The sequence below is a fragment of the Cricetulus griseus genome, chromosome 2 (assembly GCF_003668045.3).
Source record: "Cricetulus griseus strain 17A/GY chromosome 2, alternate assembly CriGri-PICRH-1.0, whole genome shotgun sequence".
Taxonomy (NCBI): Eukaryota; Metazoa; Chordata; class Mammalia; order Rodentia; family Cricetidae; genus Cricetulus; species Cricetulus griseus.
The window spans coordinates 380511685-380528103 of record NC_048595.1 but is presented as its reverse complement, the minus strand read 5'-3'; the positions used below and the strand labels follow the sequence as shown (position 1 = coordinate 380528103).

General features: G+C 50.3%; 1 protein-coding gene across 3 annotated transcripts in view; it reads left to right on the top strand.

Moving 5' to 3' along the window:
- The window catches only part of Scube1 (signal peptide, CUB domain and EGF like domain containing 1), a 119302-nt gene that overhangs the window by 87536 nt on the left and 15347 nt on the right, over nucleotides 1-16419 (top strand). For all 3 annotated transcript variants that reach the window (XM_035440800.1, XM_027396132.2, XM_027396131.2), the window contains 4 exons: nucleotides 3648-3770; nucleotides 8742-8858; nucleotides 10188-10310; nucleotides 16033-16152. In XM_035440800.1, coding sequence (XP_035296691.1) covers nucleotides 3648-3770; nucleotides 8742-8858; nucleotides 10188-10310; nucleotides 16033-16152 — 483 coding nt within the window. The remainder of the gene's footprint in view (nucleotides 1-3647; nucleotides 3771-8741; nucleotides 8859-10187; nucleotides 10311-16032; nucleotides 16153-16419) is intronic.

Sequence of the window (16419 nt, the reverse complement as noted above, 5' to 3'; positions counted from 1 at the left end):
TGCCTGTGGCTTAAGAACTAACAGGAACCACAACAGAGTATCTCTGGGCCTTCGACTCCAAGAATGCTATGTGGCCCAACCTTTGGCTTTCAGTTGAGTGGCCTTTAGTGTTGAGCTGGTAGGGACAGCTTGGTACAGGGCATACATCATTGTGTGTCACTACCACAAAATATAGAAGGGGACCTCAACCAAAGGCAAAAGGACTTTGGGATAGAAATTGAGGAGTCTGAAAAAAAAGAAATTGAAGAATCTGGAGGTGAGAATGAAAATGGCTGAGGACTTCCCTGCAGCCACACAAGAGAGAAAGTGGGGTGCAGTTCCCACTGTTTCCCTCGCAGCCCATTGATGTCACAGCAAGCCAGCCCTCATATGGAACCCCAGGCTAGCAGAGAGTAGACCCAGGCTTCACTGTACCCTCTGAGGCATAGGCTAACCCTAACATGAGTGCTGTGTAGAGCTTCATTCCTGTGATGAGCCCAGAGTGGTCAGGAATGGAGACAGACACCAGCTGCTCACCTCTAAGAGTCAACTTATCTATCCAGAAAGAGCCTGGGCCATATGTGGTCTGAGATGAGAGGGGCTGCTGCCATGCCAGTAGCCAAACCATTCCTGCTGTGTACACCATTTGGGGGAAGATAGGTGTGAAGGAGACATCATAGCCTTAGACCCTTTGGCCCCAGTCCCTAGTGCTTCTTGGTTTCCCATGGCTCCTCTTAAAGTGGTTGGGGCCCTTTAACCAGGTCGGCCCTTCTTTAACCCAGCCTTTGGCCAAACCTCCTCCATAAACATGAGTCACTCCTTGGGGCCCTTGCTCCATCCTGACTTCTGGAGTGGGCCTGCACACTCGTGTAACTGATGTGCTCTGACTCCCTCTGGGTTCAGGCGATGGGAGGAGGGGTACAGAGATGACTTCAATAAGTCTCTGCTGTAGAGATGCACTAGCATCTTGCCCATGCATGAGGAAGTCCTTATCAGCTACAGGTGGAAGGTGGTGGGGGCAGTGGCTTTCACCAGCATAGGGGGTTGAGAGCATTTCCAGGGACTTCTGGCCAGGCCCCAGTCAAGGTTAGGTAGGGCAAGCACAGGCCCAGTTTGTCACTTTGAGATGGTCTCATAGCACTGTCTGGCCTCTGGCCTCTGGCCTCTGGCCTCTGGGCAGAATCTAAAGGAGCATCAAGGCTTCTTTCTGGTGGCATTGCTTGGGCCAGGTGACCATGGCAGGGGAGAAAGCAGAGTTGAGATTCTGCTATGGATGCTACTAGCATTGAAGGGGTGGGGACTCATGTGTAAGTGCCTAACATGGCCATCATGACATCTTCAAGTCAAAGAAGCCAGGTAGCACCACAGACGCCAGGGCTGGGGTTTGTGGAGTTCTTGATGGTGGGCTAGGGAGTTCCCAACAGGTCTCAGGGATCTGGGCAGCATGAGCCAATGGGGGATTCCTAGTGAACCAAGGGCCTGCCCTGGGGTTCTAGCTCACTAGTCAGGCTCACACCCTGATCTTGGCGAGGGTCCCGAGGACAATATCAAAGGGATGACTTCAAAGGTTCGGTGTTTTCTGAAAGCCCACAAGACATCATCAGGCAAGACAGGTGGCTGCGGGGGCAGGGGCAGTGACAGCTGGGAAATCCACAGCAGAAAGCCCTGAGCCTGCTAGGAGCAGCAGAGCAAGTGGAAGCAGGGTGAGAAGATGGAACATTTGCTCGAGCATGGGGGTCAAGGGCCTAGGGAGTTTACCCCAGACTTAGCTCTGCTCTAGGCCGACAGCCCTAGGCACCCTGTTTGGTACAGTGCCACTTGCTATCAGATGGGCATCATGGCTTCTGATACTGAAGCCCCTCCTCCCACCATCTCCCAGAACAGCCTGGGAGAGCCCCCACCCACTGTTCTTTCTCCTCCTCTCCCATGCCCTGGGCTAAGCAGGCCACCTGCCAGGACTTTCATCAAAGTGGGAAAGAAGGTTTTCTCACCTGACTTGCCGGCCAGGCCAGCCCAGCACATGGGTGCCCTCTGTACCCACCTGAAAACTCATTGGCCCCACAGGTGGCCAGATTGTGCCCAATGGGATAGAAGGGAAGAGGAGTTTGATGTGTGCATTCCTGTGGCTCACCCCGTTAGAGCACCCCATACACATCAGCCCAGCCCAGAGCCTCTGTGCCCTCAGCTCCCACTACTGTCTAGGATCCTTGCCTTGCTACTGACGATGTCATTCATCTCTTAATTTTGTGAACATTCTCAGGAAGTCTCTGGCCCTCAGGCTTACCTCTGCGGTCCTCAGGCTCTCTCATGTCCTCGAGAACAGGATCCATGACAAGAGAGTGGCTGAGACAGCTTCTCTAGGAGTGTGGTGGGCAAAGCCTGCAGAGACTCAGCAGGGAGAAGTGGACAGCTGAGGCCAGACCCAGCTGCAGGGGGAAGAGCTATAAGAATACAGCCTTTATCCTGGGAAGCCAGAGGCCTCAGCACACTTGACAGATAGACTGTAGGAGATGGTACTGGTTGCCATGGCAGGGAGGGGAGCACAGAGTGAAGGGGAGAGATGAGAGAAAAAGAAGTTGCACTCTGGGGACTCATTGGAGGTTGAGGGCCATATGAGGCCAACAAGCCCCTACTAGATCCTATGCTGGAGAGAGTGGCCTTCACTACCTCCACTTAGCTGGCTACACCAGCCTGAGCTTTTTTTCATTCTGACCCTGTGACAGCCCCTTCGCTGATAGGCTCAGGTGGGGAAGGGATGATAGGAAAGCTCCGAAGGCCTGAGGCACTCTTCGTGGGAAGGTCAAGAGTCCCACTCTGGGCAGCACCAGGGCTCAGGTGGGCAGGACATGAATGGAAGGGCTCACAGAGGTGGATCGACATCCTTGAAGTGTTTGCCAGAAGCCCACACTCTGAAGGAGAAAGCTCCCTATCACTGAAAAAATGTGAGCTGGAGTCCACTGGCAAGCTTGCTCATGAGAGGTATCATGTGAGGGCAACATAAATGGCATGGGGTGGAGTCAGTGGTCTGAGGAGGATAGTCTCACTTCACTAACTGCTGAAGTGAACAGGTCTAGCCAACAGACCGGGAAGTGGGGTGGGCCCAGACCTCACTCACCTGAGGAAGCCTCATGGCCTCCGGGGTGCTTCCTCCTCCACAGACTCTCCTCAACAGGCAGCACGCAGTGACACCAGCTCCTCAAGTGTACTGACACCCCTAAGCCCCAGCACCTTGGAGATGTGATTTCTGTCACCCTCATGTTGTCTGTCCTGTGTTATAGGGACCCTTTTTATCCTCATCCTGGGATGGGAGAGGGGGCATAACTTGCCCCATGTCACCGAGGCAGCATTGCTGCGGCCTCACTCCTTCCAGAATGCCTCCTCAGATGTTTGGGTAAAGGGTCATTGAAGACATCACTGTCCCTGTTGATCCCTGAACCCTAAAACAAGGTACCAGGGTTACCAATCACAGGGGAAGTCAGGGACCTTGGGGAACCAGGGTTTAGCTTTTCACCCAGGTTCTTCACATCTGTGCTCAACTGCGGACCAGAGCCAGTCCTAGGCAATGAGCAGCAGGCGGGTCAAGGCCAAGAAGGCAGGATGGTACTACCCCTTCCCCAGGCCATCCCCACCATGGCACCTGAGCCTCCTCCCCTCCCCAACCTCTTCAGACATCAACGAGTGCTTGATGAACAACGGAGGCTGCGACCACTTCTGCCGAAACACAGTGGGCAGCTTTGAATGCGGCTGCCAAAAGGGCCACAAGCTACTGACGGATGAGCGGACATGCCAAGGTGAGCACCTACCAGGTCCCAGGTGCCACTCACAGTCAGCCCTCATGGACAATGCCCCTGTCTTCCAGATTCTTGTAGACTCGCAGGAGAGGGAAGTGCTCAAACTGAGTAGCTCAGGATACAGAATTCTACAGAGTTTGGTGCCTGCTCTTGCCTACCTGTCCCTCGTGACTTAGAGCCACACAATCCAACCTTGTCTCCTGTCTGCTTTATAGATGGGTAAAGTGCTGGGCATGGAGCTGCATGCCCCGGTTCTAGCCGGGACATGGTTTTAAGATTGAGTCTAGACTGGGCTACACAGTGAGACATAATCTAAAATATATTTATGGGAAAGTAAGGCCCAGAAAGGGACCCACCCACACTCTCTCCTCCCAACCATGCCTTCCTCCTGCAGGCAGCCCAGTTCTGAAGGCTCAATACTGCCTTCTGGTGGAAGGCATTGCACATCACAGACATTTTCCCATCAGAGGCATGGCTTCTGCTAGGACAAGAATAACAGATTCTGGCTGGATTAAGTAGCCAAGAGTCACAGGACAAGCCCAGTAGCCCCTAGGATACAGGCATCCCAGAAGGAGGGTAATCAGGGAGATTCCTGGGAAAGATACTGGTGACACGCTGGACAACTTATTTCCCAAGACAAACAGGAAGTTGGCTCATTAGAAGAAGCTTGGGGTACATGAGACCTTAGTGGGGCTGAGCAGGGCCTTTGGGAAGGAGGCAGGTGCCCTGAAGAACCAACTTGGGGAGAAAACATGAAAAGCATCAGAGCCATAGTTGTAATGGTGACTATCCTATCAGGATTAGGCTCTTTTGTACCCTGTAAGGCCCCCGTAGCTGCAGAGCAGGCGAACCTGTGGTTATTAGATGGCAGCCTCTGCCTGTGAGTACAGGTCAGTGTCTCAGCAGTGAGGCCCTGAAGTCCTAGGTCCTGGTAAGAAAAGGCTGCCAAGGATACCCAGAACCAACCTGGCCTACTTACTGGGTCAAGGCCAGCCATACCCTCCCCAGGCCAGGCCTTGTTCCCCTGGGTGAACATCCTGGCCCATTGTTTCTAGATGCAGGCTGGTCAGGATCCCAGCAGCTGGCCAGCCCCTAAATGATCCTCCATACTCCAGCTTTGTTTCACCATCACTTTACCAAGCTCTATGGTGGGCCAAGGGCAGTGGTTCTCAACATGAAGGTCACAACCCCTTTGGGGGCCAAACAACCCTTTCCCGGTGCGGGGGGGGGGGGGGGGGGGGTCACATTTCAGATATCCTACATATCAGATATTTAAATTATAATTCATAACAGTAGCCAATTTATAGTTATGAAGTAACAATGGAATTAATTTTATGGTTGAGGGTCACCACAACATGAGGAACTGTATTAAAGGGTCTCAGCATTAGGAAGGTTGAGAACCACTGGCCAAGAGTCTTGAATCCTCAACCAGCCCTGAGAGAACAGACCAGGTAGTAGGCACACTCAGGCTCTGCACCAAGGCCCTTGCTGGCATACTCCCCTCCCAGCCCCATTTGTATCTCCACCCTTTTGCAGCTCATCTATCTGAAGGCTCCCTGGGTCCATCAAAGAAGAGTTCAAGCTCCTCAGGGACCCTAGTACCTTCTCAGAGCCCTTTGACCTCCCTGGACTTACCCTGTCCTTCACCTGGAGCATCCCTTCTCCTTTCCAAGCAGGGCCCATCCACAGCCCAGGAGGTGCTCCCAAACCCCAAGGAGAGCTTACACGCTCATTTGAGCACCCACAGAATAGCATTTCCCTTGCATTAGGGTCTAATAAGCACATACATATTTCGATTAAGTATATAACATCACTAGATTCAGAGCCAGTGTATTCAAAGAACAAACTCTTTTTTTAAAAGATTTTATTTATTTATTATGTATACAACATTCTGCTTCCATGTATATCTGCACACCAGAAGAGGGCACCAAATCTCATAACAGATGGTTGTGAGCCACCATGTGGTTGCTGGGAATTGAACTCAGAACCTCTGGAAGAGCAGTCAGTGCTCTTAACCTCTGAGCCATCTCTCCAGCCCAAAGAACAAACTCTTAACATCAAAGCTTTTAAAAGCCCAAAGCCCATCCCCAGTGACACACTTCCTCCACCAGAGCCACACCTCCTATTCCTCATAATCCTTTCAAACAGTTTCATTCCCTGGTGACTTGAGCCTTTGAGGGCCATTCTTTTTCTTTTTTTAAAGATTTTATTTATTATGTATACAGTCTTCTGCCTGCATGCCAGCCGAGGGCACCAGATCTCATTCAAGGTGGTTGTGAGCCACCATGTGGTTGCTGGGAATTGAACTCAGGTGCTCTGGAAGAGCACTCAGTGCTCTTAACTGCTGAGCCATCTCTCCAGCCCCTTGAGGGCCATTCTTATTTGAACCACCACATTCAATTCCTTGGACCCCATAGGCTTTTAGCCATGTCATAATGCAAAAATGCATTTCATTCATCTTCAAAAGTCCCCATAGTCTTTCACAGTCTCAAGACTGCTTAAAAATCCAAAGTCTCTTCTGAGACTCAAGGCAGTCTCTTAAGTGTAATCTATAAAATCAAAATACAACAGCACAGAACATACATTACCATTCCGAAAGGGAGTTAAGGGAGCATGGTGAGGAAATACTAGACCAAAGCAAGGCTGAAAACCAGCTGGGCAAACTCCAAACTCTGCATCTCCATGTCTGATGTCAAGACTCTTCAGATGTCCAACTCCTTTCAGCTTTGTTGACTGCAGCACACTTCTCTTTCTTGAGATGGTTCCACTCCCTGCTAGCAGCTCTCCTCAGCAGGTATCCCATGGCTCTGGCATCTTCAACATCTTGGGATCTCCAGTGAAATCCAAGTTTCTTCTTAGCTTCACATAATGACCTTTGTGGGTCCCCATGCAGGGGCATCCCTGCCACATGCCTTGCTTTAGCAGCTTTCCTTAGATATCCCTCCAGATCCCACAATTCCTTCCTTGTATTTTTGACTCTAAAGCCAGAACCATGACCAATGCTGCCAAATTCTGCTTGTTGGGACTGGAACTTGGCCCCCTGTTCTATAACATTTGTATCAGCTTTCATTTGTTGATGCGTCCCTTCCCTGCTTATGCTTTCCTTTAATTTCTTTTAACAAGTTGGGAGCTTAGCTGGGTGGAGTCTTGCCCTGAGGTTACTACTCCCTTTATTCTATTTAGCATCAGGCTTTTTAAAAACCTTTTTATCCCTTGAGCTCAGGGCTTGGCTCCAACATCACCTTTCCTGGTGCCCCTTCCCCCCTCACACTGTGTGTTTTCTATTTCTCTCTGTTCAGCTTGTTCCTTTGCATTATAGAACTGCATTAGGATGACTACTAATAACCATGTGACATGATTAATACCAGGCTATCTTGAAATCCTCTCTGCCAATGCCATTAATCCAAAACTCTTCAATGTAGCCTCAGGCACATTTCTAGGACCAGGGCAAAAAGCAGTTGACTTCTTTGCCAAAATATCACAAGAATGTTCTCTCAGCCACTTATTAATATTCCTTCCTTCTGAAACTTCTCAAGCTGTCCCCCTGCCACAGTTCAAATCATCCTTAGCACTGTCTTTCATGCTCCTACTAAGATGGCCCATTAAGACACACTTAAAGCATCTAACTTTTCTAGTCCAAAGTCCCAAAGTCTTCCATAGTCCTCCAACAAACAGTATGTCCGGGTCTGTCATAGTAATACCCCAGTCTCTGATACCAACGTCTATGAGATGGCTGATGAGCAGGCAACCCGTGACCCTCCTTTCTCTTTTTACTTTGGCTGTGAGAGGAAGTTCATAGTCAAATATCATGTGCTATCAGCTACTTTTTAAAGTCTTGTAGTGGATTCCCTGTCCCTTCTTCCACTTTCCTTAACCTCTCCAGAAACATCTTGGGGAGATGAGAACCCACTTCGGGCAACATTATGAGTTTATATTCCATTTCAGCCCATGAGAGCTCTTGGGCAAGTCCCAGCCATTTTCCTTTCTGACATGTGTATTAAGTTCCTTTCCTATCCCTCAGGCCTGTGATCCCAGTACCTGAGAGGCAAAGGCAGGAGAGTCAGGAATTCAAAGCCAGCTTGGGCTACATAATGAGATCATAGGCACACACACCCCTGTCTCAAAAGTAAAACCAAAACCGGGTGGGGAGATGGCTCAGTATGAAGTGCATACTCGACAGGCTTGAGGTTCTCATATTCCCAGCAGCCACATATACACCAAGCTTGGCAACATGTGCCTGAAAATCCAGCATGGGGAGCAGGGTGAGAAAAGAGAACTTTCAGGCCAGCCAGTCTAGCTGACAGTGAACTTCCCATTCAGCGAGAGACCCATCTGTGAAAAATAAATAAGGCTGGAGTGATGGCTCAGTGATTAAGAGCATGAACTGCTCTTGCAAAGGACCTGGGCTGGGTTCCCAGACTGACATCAGGAGGCTTACAATGGCCTGGAACTCCAGCTCTTAGGGCTCTGATGCCCTCTGCTGTCCTTTGGACACTGTACTCACATAATTTAAAACATAAACATTTTTAAATAAGTAATTAAGATGAGAGTAAATGAGGAAGATACCTCTGGCCTGCACATGTATGTTCAGGTAAACACATGGGCACACACACACAAGCACACATGTGTATATACCACACACACTAAAGCAAATGTAAATATCTTTCCTAACCACAGGCTAATGAGATATTAACATAACAGAGGTCCATAATAATCCTTGACTCATGATACCTTGCCCCACACACTTCTAGAACAGATGTGAGGGGATTCTACCCCAGAAACAGGTAATGGAGGCAGTGTGGGGAAGTGCTCACTAAGAAGCCTGATAGACTGTGGGAGACTATGCTGAGCCTCGGGACCCAGGAACCACCCGGGTCTGGGGGGGGGAGGGGGGGGGGAAGGTTTTCACTGGGTGGCAGACCTACCTACTCACCTCACACTGACACCCACACTGTCTCCCTGTGGCCACAGACATCGACGAGTGTTCCTTTGAACGGACCTGCGACCACATTTGCATCAATTCCCCTGGCAGCTTCCAGTGCCTGTGTCACCGAGGCTATATACTCTACGGGACAACCCACTGCGGAGGTCTGCAGCCCGCCCGCCAGGGCCACCTTCCCCTCGAGGCACGCGCCTGGCCATATGGCCATCAACACTGCTCCCTACACCCCAACCCCCACCTTGACCCTGATGGGCCTGGGAGGGACATTGCAAGGCTGGGAATTTTGAGAACAGAGGGACTCTGCCAAGCACAGGCACAGGGTAAAGGACAGAAGGAAGGGGGTGGGGCAGGGCATGGGAGGCACCACAGGGTACCTTAGCCAACTTGGAAGCATAAGCCCAGAACCTCATTTCCTGGGGTGCCCCAATCCAGAAAGGAGTGGCCAGTGCGCAGAAAATTCTAGAAAGTGCACTCTGGAGAAGGGAAGGATTGTGAGACAATGAGAATCCTAAAAGAGGAATGTTTAGGTCAGGATGGGAAAGCAATCCAGAGGGGTCGGCATGCGCCGAGTCCCAGAGGTAGGGGATGTACGGGGATGAGCTCACAAACAGTGGGAAACAGGGTACTATCCCCTAGGGAGAAACATGCCCAGGATATACAGGACTGCATGAGCCTGGAGGATGCTTAGGGGCTTCTTTACAGTGTCACACACAAAAGCAGGAAGGCTTGAGGCAGTGTGCAGTATGGTCATAGTTGTGTGACAAAGGGCTCTGGCTGTGGAGAAAGGGGATATGGGATCCAGGCAGCCTGAGGAAGATGGCCCATGGCCTGAGCCCCTGAGCCTCTGGGGTGAAGGTGAGGGCAGGGGCGGAGGCCAGGGATGGAGAGAAGATTCAGGAACCATCAAGCCTGGGGAGAGAGTTCTTGCCTAGGGCCCTAGATTCCGTGCCCAGCACCAAAGGGAACAGGAGCATAAACTGAACCAAAGGCAGATGTGACTGGTGAAGATGGGAGTGCAGGAGGGGAGGCACAGTCTCTCTTCTTTCTCTGTGACCTGAGGATAGCATGAAGCTTGAGAGGACCAGGTCGTCCTGACAACAGGGGCCAAGTAGCTACTAGATGCTGATGCTGTGCCACCTCCCTGACTGGCAGGACACTTGTGTGCTGGCATCTGGGTGGTGTGGAGCTGGAAGAGCTAGCTCTTGCCTAAAGGAGGCTTTTGGTCAGAGGAGGGGGTCTCGGATGGCTCCTTTCACCCTGGTACAGAAGGGGAAACTAAGGCCGGGAAGGAGCTGGTGCTTTCCCTGGAGAGATAAGACATTCATGATTCTGGGGACCTCTCCCAGGCTGTGCTGGGGTCAGGAGCTTTCTGGTCTCTGGCCCTGGGTGCCCCCTGCCCTTCCAGCACCATGGGTGTGGCCTGAGCTGGTGGTTCCCACCCCCTCCTGCCCTCACTCTTGTGCCTGTGTTTCCAGACATGGACGAGTGCAGCATGAACAATGGCAGCTGTGAACAGGGCTGTGTCAACACCAAGGGCAGCTACGAGTGTATCTGCCCACCGGGGAGGAGGCTGCATTGGAATCGGAAGGACTGTGTGGGTGAGTGGAGAGGGACCACCTGCTGGCCCTGCCCTCTGTATGGGAGGAGGGGGATGCAGGAGATAGTGACTGCAGAAGTGGCGGGTGGGGGCTTCTTGGGTCCTGGGTTAGAGGGAAGGGGTCTCTTGTCACTGAGATTGGCTAATGGGAAACAGAGCTTGTTGATGAGGAGGACATTGGAGGCCAGGAAAGCCTAGTGTCGGCCAGGGGACACAGGAACAGGGGCCCTGAGGTGAGGAGATGGACCACAGATCACGGGATCTGGGAGTCTGTGTAGCCAGTGCTTTGGGCCCCGGAACCCTACTGGAAGCTGAAAGAGGTAGATTGATGACCCCACCTCCATCAGGTCCTCTTCCTTCTGAGGAAGTTCCAGGGAGTAGACTGGCTAGACTCCTGTGGTTGCAGTGGCAGCACCAGGCCTGCAAATCCCTGCCCAGCTGCCAGCCCCTCACAGGGCCAGCACCCTGGTTTCCCATGCCCTCTCTGCAAGGGCCCTGTCTCCTCTAGCTGAGTTCCGATGACTCATGTTCATTGGTCCAACGAATAAAAGATTAGCTGAACCTCCACAGTACCAGGGGGCAGTTCTGGGGTTGCCATGTACCTGTCCTGGAACTCACTCTCCAGGTTGCTGCACTGCCATGCTCTAATGTCCTAGGCAACCAAAGAAACCTTTAAAGGCGAATGATAGGCATGCTGATGTAGGCCTGTGAAATCCCAGATACACTGGAGGCTGAGGCAGGAGGATCAATAAGTCAGTGCCTGCCTAGCTACAGTGTGAGTTCAAGGTCAACTCAGTGAATTCCATGATTTCAAACAATCCAGTGAGATCCAGTCTCAAAATTGAAGTAAACAGAGGGCTGAGGGTATACTTTGGTGGCAAAGCACTTGCCTAGAACACATGAGGCCTGGGTTTAGCCCTCCACTGATGAAAAACCTGAAAGCTCAGACACTCTTCTGAGAACCCTCCAGCAAGGCTTCATTCACGTGATAATCAAAGCCCAGGTCCCCCTCACCCCTTTCTATTCTGTTGTTATTTTAACACAGGATCTCATTATATATCCCTGGCTAGCCTGGAACTCACTATATAGACCAGGCTGACTTCAAACTCAAAGAATCCCCCTGCCTCTGTCTCCTAAGTGCTGGGGTTAAAGGCATACTCAAGCATGTTCAGCCAGGGTCCAGTTGTTAGCATGGCCATCAGACGCTCCCTGCATTTGCTCTATGCCTACCCACCCTGTTTCCACTCTCCCACAGCCAAGGATGCCTGAAGCACTAGGGCTTATCTAGTCTTCACTGTGGTGCTACCCTTCCCCTGAATGCTATGCCATGGGTAGAGGGCTGTCTTAGTCACTGTTCTATTGCTGTGAAGAGAAACCATGACCAAGGCAACTCTTAGAAGAGAAAGCATTTAATTGGGGGCTTGTTTGCAGCTTCAGAGGTTTAGTCCATTATCATCATGGGGGGAGCATGGCAGACATGGTGCTGGAGCAGGAGATGAGAGCTACATCCTGATGTATAGGCAGACAGCTTAGGACTGGCATGGGTTTTTGAAACCTCAAAGCCTACCCTCAGTGACACACTTCCTCTGAAAAGGCCACACCTCCTAATACTTATAATCCTTTAAAATAGTGTCACTCCCTGGTGACTAAGCATTCAAATATATGAGCCTATGGGGGCCATTCATTTTAAAACCACCAAAAGGTGTGACTACCATTGGTGGCCTGGTTGTCACTGCTGGAGAGCTAACTGCCATAGGTCTGATTACTGTTAAACTGTTAAACTGTGTTGGTGAGTGACATGTTATACCACCTTCTCCTTTAAGTCACCTGAGATTGTGAATGTTCTAGACTCTGGGCATGGACTGACTGAGGTCAACAAGTATAATTGAGGACATTAGTAGAAAGTACTGGAAGACTTTCTGTGTCTATGAGATAACAGATCCAAATGCTAGACCCACAGATGGCCAAGGGAAGTTCCAGGTTATTCTTTTTTTTTTTTTTTTTTTTTTTTTTTTTTTTGTTTTGGTTTTTCGAGACAGGGTTTCTCTGTGTAGCTTTGGAGCCTATCCTGGCACTCGCTCTGGAGACCAGGCTGGCCTCGAACTCACAGAAATCCACCTGCCTCTGAGGCCTCCCAAATGCTGGGATTAAAGGCGTGCGCCATCAACGCCCGGCAGCTCCAGGTTATTCTGCAACTGAAGACCGTGATGGCAGCAAGATGGCCTTAAGGAGCTCCTCCCTGTTGTTCCACTCCATGTTTGCACAAGCTGTAGTTTTCACTGTCACCCGGAAAGAGGGACTCTTCGTGTCCATTTATTTTGCAGGGCTGAGAATGGAACCCAGGGTCTCCTGCATGCTAGTACTACCACTGAGCCACACCCCAGTAGCTGAGGCTGGCCTTGAACTCTTGATTCCCCTGTTTCCACTTCCCAAATACTAGGATTACACACCTCACCTCAGGGAAAACTTTTGGTGAGCGCTCTGGGTTGCCTGACCCCCATGAATGGCCCATCTAATCCTATGATCTGTTTCACCCATCAAGAGGACACTGTTCCTCCAGTTCCTACAAGGAGAACACAGGTTACTGAGTGTTGGAGTGCAATGTCCTAAAGTTGGAAAGATCTTACAGCCCTCACTGAGCAGTCAGCCTGGTCCTAGTGCTATCAGCTAGCCAGCTTTTCCTGAGAGATATGACCTTTCGTAGAGGTGCCAGGCTGGAGAAAGGGGGATGATAACCACAGAAAGCCAGCAGGGATCCCCAAGGCTGCCTTTCCCTCTCTGTTTGATCACAAATTGGCTTGTGGTTCTCAAACTGGCAATAAATGGAGATCTGATTATAGAATTCAGATAGTGGCTATCCCGGAAAAGGTGAAGTACAGGTGGGTTGTCATGCATGATAGGTTAAGTCAGAAGGGTTGAACATTACATCCAAATGTTGGGAACCATCATGAGAAGACAGGACAGTTGGGTAGGGTGATGCACAATTGTCATCTCAGAGCTTGGGAGGTAGAGATAGGAGGATTGGGAGTTCGAGATTCTCCTTAGCTACATGGCAAGTTTGAGGCCAGATGGGGCTACATGAGACCCTATCATTTAAAAAAGACTCAAGTGGGAATGGAGAGATGGCTTAGAGGTAAAGAGCATTGACAGTTCTTCCAGAGTCCTGAGTTCAATTCCCAGCAACCACATGGTGGCTCACAACTATCTATAATGAGATCTGATGCCCTCTTCTGGTGTGAGGGCAAACATGCAGACAGAACATTATACACATAATAAAATAAATCTTAAAAAATAAAAAAGACTGAAGTGTTACACTTGAAGTGTACCACACTCCAAGGAGCACATGGAGTTAGGCCATAGCTGACATCTAGATGGGTTTCTTCCCATGGCTCTTGCTAAGCTGTGTGACATCAACTTCTGCTGTGAATCCTGGGTAGTCAGTTTCTGTGCACTGGAATGGTCTCTGCAGAGCCTCAGCTAAGGCTTCTCCAGGGTGACGTTACATCCTAGAAAATTCATTTCTAGTCTTCCAGGGCATCGAGGAGAGTGAAGATGGTGGCATTTCTAAGCACTTGATGACAAATTTCCTCCAATAGAAAGAGCCTATTACTTGTTGAGTGCTTTGGAGTGCCACAAATGTGAAGTGGGATGTCCTGTCTCAGCTCCTGTGAGTGCAAAGATCCTTTTCAGTAGGACTGCTTCAGCTCACCTAGAAGACAACTCTTCCTGTATGTGTTTCTACCCACCGAGGGCCCCAGGAGTAGCCTAAAGCTCAGTTCCAATCCGTCTGTATATCTGCTTAGGGCTCTTGGTTCCAGCACAGTGATGATTGCTGGAACACAGGAAAACCTTCCTGGCTGTGAGATGGTCTCATAGGGAACAGCCTGGTCTCACCAGATAGCATCCTCCTCGCTCTCAGGATCAGTGTGCTACCAGGCACCATATCTGGTGGTGCATGGGATTTGTCTGTCTGTGCTAGGGCAGGCCCTGACCTTAGTGCTCAGATCAGAGCAGCCTGCTGAGAGTGGGGAGCTGGAAAGCCACTTCCTGCGACTTCTGGCTCCTACATCAAGGTTCTCAGAGTTCAGCTGTAACCATAAAGTGCTCTGTTTCCTCAGCACTCCAGAGTTGCTCAGGACTCCAAAAGCTCTACCATGCCTCTCTGTAAACATGTGCCCTGTTGTCTGTAGCAACAGTACAGGTCTGAGACAGGCTCGACCCAACTGGGTAATTCCTTCATGTTCAGGCTGATGGCATCTCTCTTGGGTTTGTTGTTTGTTTGTTTTTTTTTCTTTTCTGTCAACAGCTGTATTGGGATGTAGCTCACATGCCATGCATGGAATTCACCCATGCAATTCAGTATATAGTACAGCGGGGTTTTAGTACATTCGACCAGTTACATGAACCACCACGTGACTATGTGGATACTCACTCCAAGCAGGGCATCAGGTGTCTTCCTCTGTCACTCACCAAGTAAGCTTGCCAATTAGCTGTCTCTGCCTCCCCAGAACTGGGATTACAAGCCTATGATGTCACATCCAGCTTCTTTAATATGTGTTCTAGAATCAAACTTGAGTCCTCATGCTTGTGAGGCATGGACTTTATCAGCTGAGTTATCCCCAGCCCTAGACAAATGAATTTTTTTATAATTTATTTATTTTATGTGCATTGGTGTTTTTCCTGCATGCATGTCCTTGTGAGGGTGTCAAGTCCCCTGGAACTGGAGTTACAGACAGTTATGAGCTGCCATATGGGTGCTGGGATTTGAACCCAGGTCCTCTGGAAGAGAAGTCAGTGCTCTTAACTGCTGAACCATCTCTCCAGACCCATGGACAAATGATTTTAATGGAATTCTGTATAATGAAATACAGAGTTCAGCACCAAGGAAACATGGATTATTTAAAAGAAGAAGAAGAAGAAGAAGAAGAAGAAGAAGAAGAAGAAGAAGAAGAAGAAGAAGAAGAGGAGGAGGAGGAGGAGGAGGAGGAGGAGGAGGAGGAGGAGGAGGAGGAGGAGGAGGAGGAAGAAGAAGAAGAAGAAGAAGAAGAAGAAGAAGAAGAAGAAGAAGAAGAAGAAGAAGAAGAAGTCGTCAAAAGGGACTGGAGACCAAGCTCAGCAGTTAAAAGCATTGGCTGCTCTTTCAGAGGACCCAAGATCAATTCCCAGCAACTACATGGTAGCTCACAACCATCTGGAAGTCCACTTCAAGGGGATCCAGCACCCTCTTTTCACTTTTATGAGCACCAGGCACACACCAGAGTACATAGCCATGCTTATAGTTAAAGCACTCATACACATAAAATGTTTTCAGTCTTCTAACAATAACCATAGGAGATGTTCTGAAGAGCTGCTTTGGATATCTACAGGTGCCTCCTGAATGAGGGTGCTGCCCCTCCCTATACCGTGAAGTTGGTCTCTGCCCAGATGCCCATGTCCTTATGCAGCTACCTCTGACCCCAGACAGGTCCCAGTGCATGCTTTAAGGACATACCTGCCTTCAAGAGCTCTTATCTGAGGATGCAAATGACCTTTCCTCAAACAGTCAAGACCAGGATTGTAAGGGGACACAATAAGCTGGCTGTCAGTGGCCAGCTGATCCACTGCCAAATAGACCCGCCATCTTCCTGCTACATTCTGGCCCTGTGATCCACATTCAAGACCCCTGCTAGCACCCAGAGGTCCCCTGGTCTCAATCAAGACCTCTCTGTCTCTCTTCTCCTCAGAGATGAGCGGGTGCCTGTCTCGTTCCAAGGCCTCTGCCCAGGCCCAGCTGTCCTGCGGCAAGGTGGGTGGAGTGGAGAACTGCTTCCTGTCCTGCCTGGGCCACAGTCTCTTCATGCCAGGTAACCCCTGGCCCTCTGGGATGGGATGGGTCAGTGTGTTGCTTCCTGGGGTACACACCTGCTTCTTCCTACTGCTCAGCAGGACAGAGCCCAGTACAGGGCTCCCAGTCACAGAGCACTCCCAGACAGCTAGGTGTCGGGCTCTCTGTGGATCTGGGCAGCTTCCACAGGAGCCAGTCTTGATCTTCAATCCATTCAGCAACTGTTACTTGGAGACCTCAGGAATCTGGGGCCCTGGGAATGAGGTACACCCTAGCCAACCTTACC